At 37.3% G+C, this 17,257-nt stretch overlaps 1 protein-coding gene across 2 annotated transcripts; it reads right to left on the bottom strand.

Moving 5' to 3' along the window:
* LOC121983807 (protein RIK-like) lies at positions 1-9,869 on the bottom strand. 2 transcript variants are annotated; one of them, XM_042536432.1, is made up of 12 exons: positions 9,543-9,869; positions 8,721-8,955; positions 8,339-8,437; positions 8,194-8,228; positions 8,035-8,110; positions 3,937-4,062; positions 3,774-3,860; positions 3,354-3,447; positions 3,134-3,251; positions 2,447-2,948; positions 561-855; positions 1-472 (listed from the first exon to the last, which is right to left on the bottom strand). In XM_042536432.1, the coding sequence occupies exons 1-12, from the start codon at positions 9,608-9,610 to the stop codon at positions 351-353; spliced, it is 1,857 nt and encodes a 618-aa protein (XP_042392366.1). In that variant the 5' UTR covers positions 9,611-9,869; the 3' UTR covers positions 1-350. The 2 variants fall into 2 exon arrangements, with proteins under 2 accessions (XP_042392366.1, XP_042392367.1); XM_042536433.1 differs by lacking the exons at positions 1-472; positions 561-855 and adding an exon at positions 1,038-1,414.
* Positions 9,870-17,257: the final 7,388 nt, after the last annotated feature.

Raw genomic sequence — 17,257 nt, 5'->3', positions numbered from 1 at the left:
TCTAGCAATACTTTTGGGAATGACAGGTAACTAAATATATTGTTGATACAAGGCAGTGGTGCTAAGCGCATCAGATAATCTTTTTGACAGGTAAGAAAAAGAAGAAAACCAAGAGGGCAAAAACAAAGAAGTCTATTTAAATGGAAATCGAAGCATACAAACTCATTTCAGCTTATTATGTTGGGGTGTCTAAGTGGGCAAGACATCCAATAGTAGCAGTCTTTCATCACTGGCCGGCGGTGGCGGTGGCAGTGGCGGTGGCATCCACGGTCATCATACCCACACAATACAATCGTCTCAAGAAATGAGGATCAGCAGATTTCAAGAACGCATGAGGTGCCACCTTAAAGTCATACAGCCCAAAATGGTTTCACAGACGAATTCCCAAATGGAGAGCTCTTTGGCAATTCTACACTTCGATCCAAGATCTCTTCCTCGTCATCTCCATATTCTGCGAGCTTGAGTAGCGTATCTGAAAACAAAAATGACATTATCGAGTAGGTGATCAAATGAACAAGCAGGGTATGAAATTTCAAAAGGCTATCATCACTCTCCTATACCTGAGAGATGATGCACTGTAGGTTTCCTGGTATCCACACACACACTGTCAGCTCCTGTAGGCAGGTGAGATTTTGAAAACCTTGGAGGAGGTGGAGGCATATTTGTAGAAGCTCGTTGCAAAGCACTTGGATCTACCAAACACGTCTTTGAGTTGTCAATCTTTGGTAGTGAATTCGATGACGAAAACTTTGGTGGTGGAGGCGGCATGGTCCTTGGAGGTAGCATAGATGAAAGAGGCTTCGCATCTGAATCCTCCAGACCTGGCTTAAGAAATTCTGATCCCTGTTGTGAGTTCTGAAGAAGAAAAATAAAAAAAAAATCCATCTTCTTAACACCAGCATTAAGGGGGGAATTGAAATACAAGTAAATCGAATATATAAGAAAATATAAGAAACTAGTATATGACAGGAATTTATCAACTGCTCAAAGTAAAAGCAGAAGGACAAGAATATATAGATCCTCTTTTTGTGATAACCTAGGAAAGAGAAGAGAGGACAAGGGAGGTGGTTAAATGCCATAAACTATGCAGCAAAGGTTTAAAAGAAATCTTGCAACTAACAAAACACAATGGAGATGAGGAAAGGTTGAGGAACAAAAGAGATAATTGTGAGAAGGTTGCCAACAAAATAGTACAAGGCTGAATTGTGACAAATATCCAAGGAGAAAGTAAATATCATTTATAGTCATGAGATGGCAAGTAGGGAATTTGCATAGACTAAGATCCATCTAGCGATTCCCGGTTTTTATCTTTATCAAAATGCAGAATGTTAGCCCTGTGGAAATTGACAAATGCAAGTCCAACAGACGGATGTCCAATGTGCCTGTCAACTTCAGAGAAGGTCAGAGAAAATACCTGGAACAATAATTGTAAAGTCAGTGCAGTTACTATAGGTATAAGAAAAAGAGACTTCAGACAAACTACCAAAGAAAAGATGCCATTAATTTGAAAATCAAACAATTTTGAAATAAATAACTAAATAATTTTTTTTTAAGAAAAAATCTCATCCTACTGAACTAGCTTCATCTGTCATACCAAGTGGTATTTACCAGAACAAGGAAATGCCACTATTTACTACCATTATATAGGTAAGAACCATGATCACACATTCAGCAGCTTAATATAATAGGCCTAACTGCCCAACCCTAACAAGAAACAAGCACGTTATCTATCTTCAAAACAACATTCTTGATGCATTCTACTACTAATATCCAAGTAAATCATATCATATACCATATCCATATCCACAAGAATGTATCCATTTTAATGGCAGGAACATGCAACTCACCTCTGTACGAGAAACCCGCTCCATACCCTTACATCCTTTTTTGGTGTTGAGGGAAGGGAACAAAATTTCATACAAACATTATTGTCAATGATAAGCTGAGTGCTTGTTTAAGAACTTATATGGAGATCTTTGTTTGTCTTAGAATAATACAATAACAATTGTATGTGACATTTTAATTTACAATAAAATTTAGCTAAAGATTCAAAAAAATGATACTTAATTATGGTGCATAGAAGGGGTAGGTATGTAAAAAATCAAGGAGTACAAGAAGATGTTAATTCTTCCGGTGGTAACGTGTAAGTACTATTTCTTTATACTAACTGTGTCATTATTGATAACTTCACATAAATAAGAGATAGCATGGTTTCCATACAAAGATTGCTTGAGTTGCCTTAACGCTACAAATTAGTGACATTTTAAAATGCTGACTAACACTACCCTTTTTAAGATTTCACAAAGAAAAATTTGGACAATGTGATGTGTGCTTCGGTAGGGAAAAAATGATACTAAATGATTAAGATGATTAAGCTAGATATGCCAAATACAAAGACAGACAAGATATCCCAAACATATCCTCAACAATACCAGATGAACTGTACCTGAAGTGGAGTTGACACTTTTGAAGAAACTGATAATTCCTTAAATTTGCGTTTTTGTAGAGGTTGTGTATCTGCGTCAGGAGCTGAACTTGGTTTTCTCTCAGTTGTGCTTGCCAAAGAATTCATAGATGGAACAGAAGCAGATGAAGATGATGCTTGTCTAAGTGCTAAAGCAACTTGCTGCAATGGTGTGGTTTGGGGATATATTCCTTCATAGCCATTATAGCATGTTACACTAGAGACTCCTGGAAGAGCATAGCTAACTGAGCTTTGAGGATTTCCATATTTCAACTGCTCTACAGATTGAAAAACAGAGCCTGAAATACTTGCAACTCCACTAGGAACAAAAGATTGTGTTACTGCCACATTTCCAGTGGTAGTTGATGGAAATACTGGTGCTTGATTGGAATTTCCAGCAGATATGATCTTCGATGAGCTTTCTGTTCCCACCAACAATTGTTGTGGTGGAGGGACAGCACCATAAACTTTAGTTGAAGAAATTCTAAACCAATAGTAACAAATTAGCTCTTAGATTCATGAATTTTCAATATAAAAGCAAACCCAGGCAGGCTAGTAAAATATATGATGATCACTAGAGAATATAAATTCCATTAAATGAATGAATTAAACTCATTTATTATTATGGAGCAGAGTGCCAGTAAACTCCTATATATATAATCAACAAACCTTGATGTGCCACATTCTCTGGCAATTGTATCCAAAAGGTTTTCTGCTAAGATCTTTGCAGCTTCAAGACTTTTTTTATTAGAACTTGACAGATATAAATGCAAGGGTTGCAATGCTTCTGTAGGTTATATAAATAAGTTATCAACAGTAGAAAGCAAAGTAATCAAAATGGCACAATTGCTACTAGTAAATTAGTTACTAGTGCATTTTGTAACTACACCTTCAACACGAGAACTATCAAGATGTTCAGATGCTTGTCCTCTAAGTACAACAGTAGCTCCTGTTTCATTCATAATGTGATTGATATAGAGGTCCTGCATACACATATCCGAAGCACCAACAAACAAAAAAACAATATTTCCAAATAGGAGATGTCAGGGATAGCTTAAATATTAGATTATTTAATAATGAGAAAAATTACAATAAAAAGCTTCAACTTGAGCAAGCAAATATAATACATCAAGAAAACAAGTCAGAAGCATTACGAAGTGTGGGAGAATGACCATTGGCAATGTCAATGGCATTAGGAAACTGACAATGATATAAGTTTGATAAATATAAATCCAAAGTGGAAAATTCTAAAAATCCATGCTTTGTAAGCTACAAAACAAAAAAAAAATTATAGAAACGGTTTACATACATTAGGACCACGTATTCGAGCTGCAATGTTCAATGAAGGGTCAGCCTCAAAGCCCAGAAATAAACATGTAGTGAGATTTTGAGTAATCTGCCAGCCAATTTCACAAATTTGCTCATACAATCAACTTCCCCGTGCCATTTTTGCTAACAAAGATAAAACTTACCTCTCCGTTTATAAAATTTGAGTGGAGAGTAGAAGATACAAGAGGAATCTGGCCTTTTTGCATGATCTCCTCAACCATTGAAGCTGCATGATCGACTGCTCTAATCCGATCAGCAATGTCTTTTATCTAAAAGAAAAAATCACCGGTTAGCCAACAACATACAGATGCAGTTTGCAAATATGAGAACTTAGTGAATGATTAAAGAACTAAAATGAATAACCAAAAATAAATAAAAGAGCATTACATTCGAATGAAATATTTGGGAATAATATAATTTGATTTAAATTATATGGATGATTCGTTATATCACAAATAGTCCATTGGGTTCTTACATGATCATGGACCATATCTTGACCCAAGGTCAAACTGGATTTAACCATTTATCACCATATAAGATAAAAAGTGATTATGATTAAATAAAAATATGCATAACATACTTGCAATATATTTATTCTGAAAGAAGAAGATATCTTTCGATTATAAATACAGTGGATATCCTAGTATGTTTTAAACAATAATAATTCAATATTGATGAGATTTCATAAGAAAGACAAGACTAGATCTAAGGAGATAGGGAAATTTAATAAAAGTGACACAATCACCACGAAGAAGATAGTTTCCTTCATGAATAGCACAAGGTAATGGGTTGATGTGGGTGAGTTAGTGTGGCATGGAGAAAAAGAACCTGATGTGCATGGATCAGGTACAGCAACAACAAAGACAGCAAAAATTAACTAAACAAGGGGTTTTGATCTGATAGAAGAGTAGCTAGATTATGTTGGAACAATTTTCCCTGGGTCAAAGTTGATTAAGTTGACTAAGCTTGAGTTGCTCAAGCTTGACTCTTGGTGTTTGCGTTTTGATGTTTGACAATATATAGAAATTGCAGGTGCAATTGTTCATATGGGAGATGAACGGGCATACATAGGTTGACCAGAGGAGTCAAGTAGGCCAAGGTTGACCAAATACTTGACTAGAAAGTCCTAACTGGAGGTTAGGCAAGGACAAGACTAATGGAAAGGTTGGGTGAATATGAAAATCCAAGTGGGTCGGTGTTGACCGGACACTTTGTGTGAAATTCTCGGTGAGTGAAGTCAGACAGCCCGTGAATGAAGACGGGCAGTTGAGAAAGTTTTGCTGAGTGAAGCCAGGTAGATTAGGAAGTCCCGATGAGTGAAGCTGGGCAGTTGAGAAAGCCCTAATGAGTGAAACTAGGCAGATGAAAATTTTGATGAGTGAAGCCGGTTGAAAAGCCCTAGTGAGTAAAGCTATCTGATAAGTGAAGTAAGTGAAAATACCTAGTGAGTGAAGCTAGGCAATGTGAGAAATACTAGTAAGTGAAGCTAGGCAAAGGAAATCCTAGTGAGTGAAGTCAGGTGGTGAAAAGTCCTAGTGAGTGAAGCTAGGCAGATGAAAATCCTAATGAATGAAGCTAAGTGAAAAGCCCTAGTAAGTGATGCTAGGCGAAAAGTCGTAGTAAGTGAAGCTAGGCAAAGGGAAATCCTGGTGACTAAAGTCAGGTGGTGAAAAACCCTTATGAGTGAAATCAGGCAATGGAAATCCAGGTGGATCAAAGGATTGACCAGACATCTAGTGTTTGGAAGTTTAAGTGGGTCATGAGAACCGAACACTTGGAACGAGACGGTAAGTCCAAGTGGGTTAAGGTTGATAGACACTTGGCACGGGGAGAAAAGTCCAAGTGGGTTAAGGTTGATCAGACACTTGGCACGGGGAGAAAAGTCTAAGTGGTTTGACCAGACACTTGGTGACAAAGTCCCAACAGGTCAAGGTTGACCAAATGCTAGGCACGAGGATGTCCCAACAGGTCACGATGGACCGAATGTTGAGCGTGGGAACCCAAAACTTAAGTAAAGCAAGTTAGGGTTGCTCAATCGATCAATAGATCGATTGGGCAGTGCTTTTGACGCGAGGAGCTCAATCGATCAGGTGATTGATTGAGAGGAAATCGTGTGAGCACAGAAGACCTCCCAATCGATCAGTCGATCGATTGGAGATGGTTTTCTCGTGATGACGTGAGGCAGTCGGAATCAATTGGTCAATCGATTCCTGAGTCATAACCAAGTTGACTAAGCTTGAGTCTTGATGTTTAAATTTTGATATTTGACAATATATGAAAATTGCAAGTGCAATTGTTCATATGAGAGATGAACGGTCATAGGTTAACCAGAAGAGTCAAATAGGTCAAAGTTGACCGGATAGCTGACTGGGAAGTCCTAACTGGAGGTTAGGCAAGGGCAAGACCACCAGAAAAGTTTAGTGAAGAAGAAAATCCAAGTAGGTCAGTATTAACTAGACACTTGATGTGCAAGTCCTAGGCAGATAGAAATCCTGGTGAGTAAAATCATGTGAAAAGTCCTAGTAAGTGAAGCTAGGCAAATAGAAATCCTGATAAGTGAAGCCAGGTGAAAATCCCTAGTGAGTGAAGCTAGGCAGTGTGAGAAGTACTAGTGAGTAAACTAGGCAGAGGGAAATCCTGGTAATTGAAGCCAGGTGGTGAAAAACCCTAATGAGTGAAGTTAGGCAGATGGAAATCCTAATGAGTGAAGCCAGGTGAAAAGCCGTGAGTGAAGCTAGGCAGTGTGAAAAATCCTAGTGAATGAAGCTAGAGAGAAGTAAATCCTGGTGACTCAAGTCAAGTGATGAAAAGCCCTGGTAAGTGAAGTCAGGCAATGGAAATTCAAGTGGGTTAAAAGATTGACCGGACATCTGGTGTTTGGAAGTTTAAGACGGTAAGTCCAAGTGGGTTAAAGTTGATCGAACACTTGGCACGGGGAGAAAAGTCCAAGTGGGTTAAAGGATTGACCAGACACTTGGCGACAAAGTTCCGATAGGTCAAGGTTGACTAGATGCTAGGCACGAGGATGTCCCAACATGTCACAACTGACCGAATGTTGAGCGTGGGAACCCTAGACTTATGTAAAGTAAGTTAGGGTTACTCAATCGATTGAGTAGTGCTTTTAACGCGAGGAACTCAATCGATCAGGTGATCGATTGAGAGGAAATCGCGTAAGCACAGAATCGATCAACTGATCGATTGGGCTACTCTAATCGATTGGAACTGGTTTTCTTGTGATGACGCGAGGCAACTGGAATCAATTGGTCAATCGATTTCGGGGTCTTCTACAAGAGCACAGAAGCATCTAGATCGATAAGTTGATCGATCCAACTGCCCCAATCAATCGGTCAATCGATTGAGATATGACCGTTGCGCAGGTTGCGAGTTTGGCCGGCTGGATCTAACGTGACAATCAATTAGGGAGTAAGTCAATCGATTGGAAGCCCTAAATTGCAAAGTATAAAGGCGGCAGCGAGGTTCAAACGCAACAACGCTAAGACGATTCTTCTCCACTACTGTTCATTAGATTTTGAGCTTGGAAGACAAGTGTTGCTGCACTTTCCAACGGGTCAAAGGCATCTTCAAGCTATAAGAGATCAAACAAGAGAGGTTCTTTATTGCATTTTTTTGTACATTTACTTCTTGTTTTGAGTTGTACTCTTGTATGAGCTTATACGAGATTTCTCCACCTCTGGATTGTTTCGAGAAAGAGTATTTTTGATAGTAGAGAGTGTGCTCGTATGTGGATCCTTGGATTAGTCACCTCATCTTAGTGGATACCAAGTAAATCCTTTGTGTTAGTATTAAAAGAGTTCGCTTCGAGTTTTCGACTATAAATCATCTTAACGAAGCGAGACGAGCCCTCCCCCCCTGTAATAACATCAAGCCGTCACACTAATTGAGAATGTAACATTATAAATAGAGCACCAACAAAAGATACAAGCATGGAACTCCATACAAAAATATCAAAGGTGCAAGTCACAATCATCAAAAGATGTCCTTGTCAGCTCTTTTGCTATTGGTGTCATTGTGGGGCCAAATAAACATACAACACATGAAAATACAGTATGGGTGATGGTACTTTCCTAATATGATAAGAACAATCACAGAAAGGGGAATTGAATGTACTGTCAACTTAGCCCTGATTAGTACAAAAACAATATTTTGAAAAACTAACAAACTTTTCCCACTTCAAACAATGAACATAAGATGGTACTAGGGATGAGCAAAATAACACATACGTTAGCCCCAGCAGAAATATGGAGATATAATGGTTTCTCATAATCTGGAAAACCATTTGGAGGACGATACTTGCCCCTAGAAGCATTAATACACAAAAAGGATTAAAATATTGAATTCATAGCAAGAAATCTTCACAAAGCAATACACAGTGAATATACCTAGTTATGACAACTGCACCGGTGCATTTTTGAATCTGCAAATGCAAAAGAAAACTTGTTAAACTGCAAACCCATTGTGGTATACAAATAATTTCCTTAAGTATGTAATAAATTAAAAGTAAATCAAATTACTCTAAGAATTCACCTCTTCTTGGGTTTGCCGTTTAGTGAGTTTGTATCTTATAGTTGGTTCTGCATCATTTATCACAATTTCCCGTGCTATTACCTCATCTTGAATCTTTGGCTGGAAGTGCAAGCAAAGTCAAGAATCTCTAGTTAATATGTTTAGACTTTGGAACGATAATGATATGATAAGACTAATAAGAAGTTCCTTCAATAAATATTGAACATGGAAAATGGACAATACTTTGGACCTTCATTATACATCACCATACATTATAAGACAATAAGAAGCATGCATAACAGAAAAATACTTAAGGTAAATTGGAGCAGTAGCATCCTAATAAATTAGCACCCAATTATTCATTTAGTGAAAAGGAACCTTTAACACACACAAAATCCCTCACCTGATTTAACTTTTGAATAATGGTAGCAGCATTTTGTGTAACCAAAGGCAATTGTACCATTTCAAGGGGATTAACAGAAGACATGGGAATTTGATTTGTCGAAAGAGATGCAGATGATGGAAAAGATCCAGGGAGAGTTGACCCCAAGATAGCATTTGAGGTAAATGGTACCCTTGAGGCTACAAGACCAGCGGCTACCAGTGGCTCAGCAGGCTGGTCCCATTTTCTCTTTTTCCTGTCAAGAAGTGGAGTTTGCTTCAGCAATACCAAAAACAAAAGTTGATAGTAAGCCGTAAAAAAAAAATAATTTCAGCTCCAGCATTAAACGGGTCAAGGGGCAATCTCTCACTTCCTCCCTAAAAGCACCATAAGCATTTCTTATGAAGTTAATATCGGCCTGTGTTAATCAAACTTGGGTATGAGTAACTCGTACAAGTAATTTAAAGCGACTTTGGGGTCGTTTTGAAGGTATCAATATCCAAGTTCTAGGGATTTCACTAATTTCCTTGAAAAAGAGAACGAATCAGGGTGATCCTATGCAAGCACCACTCATTTCAGAAGAAAAAAAGTAAGTACGGGATAACTTACTTGAAGGAAATAACGTATTCAAAGAAAAAATAACATAAAAAAGGGATCTTTGGGCATATTAAGATAATGAGGTATTAATGGAGATCGAATGCATCAGCAGGAATGCCACTAATGGAATACATTGCAAAAACTCTATATTTAATTTAAATCAAAAAACAACTTGATTTTTAACTCGTCGTGTGGCACATAAGAAACGTAAACCCAAAGCTATAGTACTGAATTAAGAAAGGGCACCTTTGCCTGCCAGCGGTTGTGGATACCACGGAGTCCGCGGTAGCTTTCGGACTGGTATCATCCGTCATCCCTCGACCACCGAAGATCCAGGAAAGATATCAAAATCCGATCGGGAGAAATCCAGAAATAGGTCGCTGGAGGGCCCAAGATTTGCCGAATTCCAGCACGCGACACGCCGCGTAGAGCGAATTCAGGGCGCACAACGGCGGGAAGGAACGGCTCGGAGGAGGAATCGATGACCCGGACTAGGGTTTCGCTTCCCGGCGATTGCGAGGGTTAAAAAAATCCGCGGATTTGATCGAGGAAGAGTGGGATCATGGGGACGGCCGCGAGGTGTCATTTATCCAATTTCGCCCCGCATAAATAGTTTGTATGCGCAACGAATATCCACCGTTCATTCTCTAATGTTCGGTAATTTTTAAAACGGCCGGGCTTTAATTTTTTTTTAAGTATTCTAATCTAATTATTACATGTTCCTATCAAAGACCTTAAATTATGAACCGGATAGGGTAGTTACCAAACTACAACTATGACACACATGCTAGTAGTAAGGGTATATTTGGTTCAAGTTATCAAGTATAATCTTGGTTATGTGATTATCAAGTAATCACATAACCAAGGTTATAGGGAATAAAACATAACCTAATGTTGTTTGGTTCAGTTATAAATAATGTAATAAAAACTTGTTTGTTTGGAGGTTTTAATATATAACCTACTTGCACATTTACTGTATTACCCCTGGTTCAATCCTAAATATTTTTCTAACTAAATTAATGTATTATTTAGTTAAACTATTATAATATAAAATATAAAATCAAATTATTTTAATTTATTTGATTTTAAAATAAAATGTCCTTTTTAATAAAAACTACTAGAAAAATTATGTTTATTTATATTTAAGCATTTTCTTATATGAATATTATGGATGATAGTAGTTAAGAATCAAATGTCATCTTGTTTTTTTCATATCCAAAACTCTTTAAATTGCTTCTTAATACAGAGATCAGCAAACCTGAAGTTGTGCTAAAAAAATCCTCACTATTGATTTTTGAAAAACGAAACAAGCACAAACTGCTACACTTAGTGGTTCATCACTAATAAATCAGAAGCAAAATCATTATTTTCATTTGAAAAGGCATAGTAGAGACAGTAGACAAGAAAATTGATGAGCTCAAGTGCTTGACTCTACTTTAGTCCAAGTAGAGAGAAATTGATCAATGTACAGAATGCCACACAAATTAAATAGCAGCTACATATAATGGCATTTGGAGAGAATTCTAATGAGATTAGCATATAAGAAAAGCACAAACATAACGAAACCTATGTATGGATATAAATTACAACAACAGAGATTATTATGTACGTGAACGTAAGGGGAACAAATGGAAGAATTAATTTTAAATACAAAATACTTTCTGCTTGTATTGTTATCATCTTTACAACCTAACTCCCCAGAAAAAAAAACCACTAGGTTGAGCTAACATGTGATCAATCTTTGAGCTCTTGGTGAGCCTCGTAGTCTCAATAGCAGATGAAGCTACCACTGGAAGGAAGGGAAACTGCAAAAGGCCATCACAACGGTCTTTATAACCACCAATTGTTGCTGATGGAAGCATGGGAGGAAATTGCACCAAACTGTCAGGGCAGCAATTTCCTCTCCAAGAACAAGAATCTTTGTGGCCAGCATCAAGTTGTTCAGCAAATGTTTCCACAGCCTGGTCAACTAGTACAAAGAAAATATATATGAAGTTGAAAGGATCATGCAGTATACAAGAGAGTTTAGATGTAGGCTCAACGTGGAAAACTGATAGAAACTACCATTCTTCTGTGCAATAAAAGCAAAAGTTTAAGACATCAATACAAGTCAAAACAAAAATGCTAATATCAGACACTATTTTGTTACATGCTCAAATTCAGTGTAAATCATTCTATAATAAACCAAACCAAATGAAAATAAGTGGAAATCAGACATTATTAAAAAACCAAATTATCAATGTAAAAGAATATTTAGAACGATAAAAGAGATAGTAGTCAATATGAGTAGATATTATGAAATTTTAATAAATATTTTTCTGAAAATTACCTTTTGTAGAAGTCCAAGATGCATTAAAGCATTTTAGGGTAGAAAAATACAATTGTCTAATGTTACGAAATGAAAATGGAAAAGTTCAATCACATCTTGAAATTGAACAAAGAATTAAAGCATTGATAGACACAGTGTATAAAAATATAAGATTCAATCCAAAACAAACACAAACATACTGTATTGACAAAGATCTATTAGGCATAGATCACAAAACTTAATGGGATGAGCAAGTAAATTAATAGAGATTTGAATGAGGAAGGATATTCCTAGATGTACGAAAGCTGAAAAAACAAAAAAAAATAGTGACAAAGGGAATATAAAGGTTGAAGAATATTGGGATAATGTAGTGCTCTGCTAGGAGATGGTTTGTGCAGCTATGTAGAGATGAATGTAGTGCTCTGCTAGACATTTGAATGAAACACTATGATCATGCATCCAGTGTAAGCAAACAGTTAATAAACAAGCAAATGGAAAAATATCTTATTTTTCGTAATGAATTCCAAATCTAGAAACATAATCGCTAAACTTTTCCTCACTTACAATCTGACCCGTGATGTATTTGAACAATGAAACCAGATCCTAGGGAGAAATGAAATTTTGTTATATGTGAGAATCCTAATTCCAGTTTTTCAGAATATATGCAGTGTAAAATGCAAGTTATTTCCTTTACCAACACTAAGATTTATTGTATGGAAAGGAAAAAAGATGCATAGAAACCCTAAAAGGATCGGCAGCAAACAGAAAAGGGAAACTGAAATTTTTTTATCTCTTTACAAATACCTTTTTTTACCCGAAAACAAGATCCTCTTGAAGTTGGACTCCAACCGAGGTGAAGAAACTTGCTGTCGCCGCCGATTTGAAGAAGACTTGCAGGAGAAGTTTGTCGCCGTCGATGAAGAAGGCGAAGCGGGAGAAATCTGTGGTTGCTGCCGGTTCGAAGAAGACGAAGAGGGAGAAGTCTGTCGCCGTTGGTTCGAAGAAGACGAAGAGGGAGAAGCCTCTATGTCGCCGCCGCAGCAGGTTCAAGGAAATCTGTCGCCGACTGCTCTAGGGTTTACGAAAGAAGAGAGGGAAGAAAAGTGTCGTAGATAGGTAAACAACGAAGCGAAACGAAAGGTTATATTTGAGAAAAAAATTTACTTAACCCCGGAATCGTCCAAAACCTTACGATTTAGAGGTTTTCTGATTCCGGGATATAACCTCATTTTGCTGATGTGGCAGGAATCAAATATAACTTTGGAATCCCTCATGACCCTGAACCAAACACGGTTAAATAACATAACCTTGGTTGGATAACCAAGGTCATGGAGAATAACCTTGAACCAAACATGCCCTAAAAGTTAAATTTATTCATCTTCAACGTCCTCGTCAATTCATCTGAATTAACATAAAAAAATAAATCATGAATAACTACTAATCTTTTGAATAATAATTAACATATAAAGAAAATATTTATCTCGACTTTGTCAAAATTCGACAACTACGACACACATAGCACTGTAGCAATAGTTATCCTTAAGTAGTTATTGTAGTATAAATATTAGACGAGTAAATTAAATCTATATTATAGTCGTTATAAAATATTAAAAAATATTTATATTACAGTAACTATTGTATCTAACAGTTCTAACATTGATTTAGTAGCTATAAAATCATAGTAATTTTTTGGCTAATACAATATGAATAAAAATATTCATAGTAATAGTAGTACTGATTATTTCTCATAAATATTTATAATTTTCACATCCACATGATCGATTCATGTACTATTCATGTTGTAGTTACTATGAAATCATATTATTATGATTTCGTAGCTAATACAATATGAATAAGAGTATCCATAGTAATGTTGAATATTTCTCACAAATATTTATGATCTCCACATCCACATCATCAATCAAATATCCCACAAATCAAATATTTATAAGATTCACTTATTAAATATTTTACTCTCAAATATTTCAAATTATATCGTTAAATATATTTTTATTTAAAAAAAATAGAGAGAGAGAGAAATCATCGGGCATAACCATATGCCCTATGATTTCAAATATGCTCCACAATATCCCCTTCCAATAAGGGATATTTGAAGAAATATCTCCTTCAAATATCCCTACTATGGATGCCCTAATCAGTGAACAATGTCAAATCTATATTGTATCAGCTACTATACAAGAGCTGCTACAACATTGATATTTTTGAATAGGTTAACTATATGTTATAGCTAGGGATGACAATTTTTCCGACATGTTCCAGGCCCAGTGGGAAAAAATTCAAAATAGGGGTGGGTTTGAGGAGTCTTTCCGGATATGGGTTTGGGTTCGAAGATTTTTTTAAATTCCCATAATTAAATGAAGATGTATATGTTGGGACACTCTGGAGCTGGGGGATGAATAGCTCACTAGCTTTGTCGATGATAATCTTTTACAATGGAAATACTCGAAACAAACTCTTCAATACTAACATAAAAGATTTACTAGATATCTACCTCAAAATGAGGTGGCTAATCTAAATATCCACACCCGAGCACACTATCTACTAAGAAAAACAGTCCTTCTCAGAACAATCTAAAGGTAAAGAAACCTCGTACAACATAAGAACTAGAATACAACTCTAAACAAGAAGTAAATGTAAGAATACAGCTCAAAACCTCTTCTTGCTTGATCTCTTATCGCTTATGAATGTCTCTTGTAAGCTTGGAAGTGCAGCAACACTTCAGCCCTAGACTTTCAAGAATTGGTGGTGAAGATCTGTGAGCTCGATGAGTAATTACGATAAGATTGTTGGTGCAGTTGGCACCAATGGTCAAATGTAAGTTTTGATGAATAATAAATGAATTAAAGGTAGGTATTATGTGATCTAACCTTTCTACCAAGTGTGCAAGACTTGACGGATCTAACACCAGGCTGAAATCTAACTAGGTTTGGAGGACCTGATAGTTGATGTAGAAGTCTAGATAGGTCAAGGAGTGACCCGATATCTGGTGGAAAGTTTGGTTATGTCCATGGGACCTGACAGCTAGATGAAGTCCAGTTAGGTCTGCGGACCTGATAACTAATGGAAAGACCTGTTGGATCAAAATGGAGTCAAGCAATTCTACATGATAAGTAAGGTAAGTCACTGGAGGAGAATGTTCCTGTAGGAACGAGTCCCAATTAAGGACTTTAGGCGCAGATCCAGTTTAGGTTCATTTTGTAAACCAAAACTAAAACCATGATAGATCCTGGTCTCGATAAGACAGAATTTAACTCATAAATTTATATAAAATGTTCATACATATATTTCTAACTCTATTCTATAGATACAAACATAGACCTTCTAATTCTACACATGTGACAACTGATAGAGTTTGATTTCGAGTTCAGAGTCAAAATATATGGCCTCCGAAAGATTGTGATGTTAAACCAGCATATTGGAGGTACCTCGAGTGGGTTGGAAGCGCCCCTCAGCAACCTATAAATGCCCTGTTCAACCAGCAACAAAATATTAACTTATTTTCGAGCTACTACGACTTTTCTGTTGGGGCAATTTTCCTAGGTCAAGTTTGACCAGTTTGACTAAGCTTGAGTTGAGTCGAGCTTGAGTCAGGATTTGAGTTTTGATGTTTGACAATATAAGGAGATTGCTAGAGTAATCGTCCAATTGTGGAGATGGTCAAAGGATTGACCAGGTTGATGAGAATACAAGTCAAGTAGGTCAATGTTGACAGAAGACTTGACTGGGAAAGTTCTAACTGGAGGTTAGACATTTGGAAAGTCCTGGTGAGGAGTCAGGTAACGGGAAAGTCCTAGTGAGGAGCTAGGCAGGAGAAAGTCCTGGTCAGGAGTTGGGCAATGGGAAAGCCCTAGTGTGGAGCTAGGCAGGAGAAAGTCTTAGTGAGGAGTCAGGCAGTGGGAAAGCCCTAGTGTGGAGCTAGACAGGAAAGTCCAAGTGTGATCTTGGCAAAGGAAAAGTCCTGGTGAGAAGCCATGTAATTGGAAAGTCCAAGTGTGATATTGGCAAAGGAGAAAGTCCTGGTGAGGAGCCAGGCAATTGGAAAGTCCAAGTGTGATCTTGGCAAAGGGTGTAAGTCCAAGCATGTGGTCTTGGCAAGATAAGCCCTACTATAACTTGGCAAGGAGAACCCGACAACTAGGACAAGGCCGAAGGAAGCTCCTGAAGGCAAAGCGCAAAGGATGGGGAGATATCCGAGAGACGCAAGGCTGATGGAGGAGGCTAGAAGGCTAGTTCGAGGTTGGTCAGGTGTGGCCAAATGCTAGGCATGGAGACCCAACAGGTCACGGTTGACCGGGAGTTGGGTTGGAGACTTTGGACTTGAGATTGAGTCAAGTCCAGGATGGTCAATCGATTGGAAATCGATTGAACTAGGGTCCAATCCATCAACCGATCGGTTGAAGTGTCATGTGAAGGAAGAAATGGTCCAATCGATTGGTCGATCGATTGGGAGCACGAGTCGCGAGCACAGAGGCCTTCCCAATCGATTGGGAATCTCCAATCTATCGGTCGATCGATTGGAGCTGGGAGTTCTCGCGCGATCGCGAGAACACAGAAAGCATCTGAATCGATCGGTGGATCGATTCAGACTGTCCCAATCGATTGGCCGATCGATTGGGATTCGACCATTGCGTAGGATACAGGTGATGGACGACTGCGATGAAGCGGTGCTGACGTGGCGATCGATTGGGGTTGATTTCAATCGATTGGGAGCACAGGATATAGCCGTTGCGGAGCGTTTTTCTCCGCAGATCTTTGCGATCTTCTCCTGCGAGCTTACAGCGATCTTCACAGCGATTTCTCCAGCACTCGCGCCAGTTCTTGAAAGCACTTGAGGAGCATCTTCAAGATTCAAAAGGCAACAACAAGTAGCAAGAAGAAAGGTGTATTCACTTGTATTCTTAGAGTTTCTTCTTGTATTTGTATTTGTGTTGTGTGTGAGTTTGTACGAGGTTTCTCCGTCTCCGTCTACGACCGAGAAGGAGGTTTTCATTAGTGGAGATAGTGTGTCGTGTGTGGATTCTTGGATTAGTCACCTTTTCTTGAGGTGAATACCAAGTAAATCGTAGGTGTTTAGAGCTTACAGCGATTTCCCCAACACTCACGTCAGTTCTTGAAAGCACTTGAGGAGCATCTTTAAGGTTCAAGAGGCAACACTAAGTAGCAAGAAGAAAGGTATATTATTAATTAATACTTTCATTTCTCAAATTTCTATTCATAAAATAAATATTTATTGTGACTCTAATTTTATTTATATTAAAAATAGATATATTATTAATCTTTAAATTTTGGTTAATAAATATTTATTTTAACTTTAATTTCTGGAAATCTTGCTATTTAATTAAGAATACCTTTAATAACTAATTTTTTGGAACCTAACATAAAATTAGATTAATCAACTTTTTTTTTCTTTTCATATTAAAAATAATTTTAGGACTTATTAATAATTTTCGCTAATTATTTTTATATGAAAATATGTACTGTCATAGTTGTCTTTGGTCCCATATCTTAGGATTGGTAATATTGTGATCGGAGAATCTTCTATAAATACCTTTGATCAACGACATTAGAAAGTATACTTTTCTCGACCTATTAATTTTTTATGAGAAAATTCCATTATAGTAACTTATCGCTC

Source organism: Zingiber officinale, chromosome 5B (genome assembly GCF_018446385.1).
Source record: "Zingiber officinale cultivar Zhangliang chromosome 5B, Zo_v1.1, whole genome shotgun sequence".
NCBI lineage: Eukaryota > Viridiplantae > Streptophyta > Magnoliopsida > Zingiberales > Zingiberaceae > Zingiber > Zingiber officinale.
The sequence above is the reverse complement of the archived record's forward strand: the minus strand, read 5'-3'. Positions and strand labels throughout refer to the sequence as shown.

What these genes read in the sequence shown, in the direction of transcription:
- LOC121983807 (XM_042536432.1), bottom strand. Translation starts at nt 9,610, where the DNA reads ATGACGGATGATACCAGTCCGAAAGCTACCGCGGACTCCGTGGTATCC. An exon ending in ACAACCGCTGGCAGGCAAAG is followed by an intron (nt 8,956 to 9,542) that starts GTGCCCTTTCTT and finishes ACTTCTTGACAG; the next exon opens with GAAAAAGAGAAAATGGGACC. An exon ending in CTCGAATACGTGGTCCTAAT is followed by an intron (nt 3,448 to 3,773) that starts GTATGTAAACCG and finishes ATGTGTATGCAG; the next exon opens with GACCTCTATATCAATCACAT.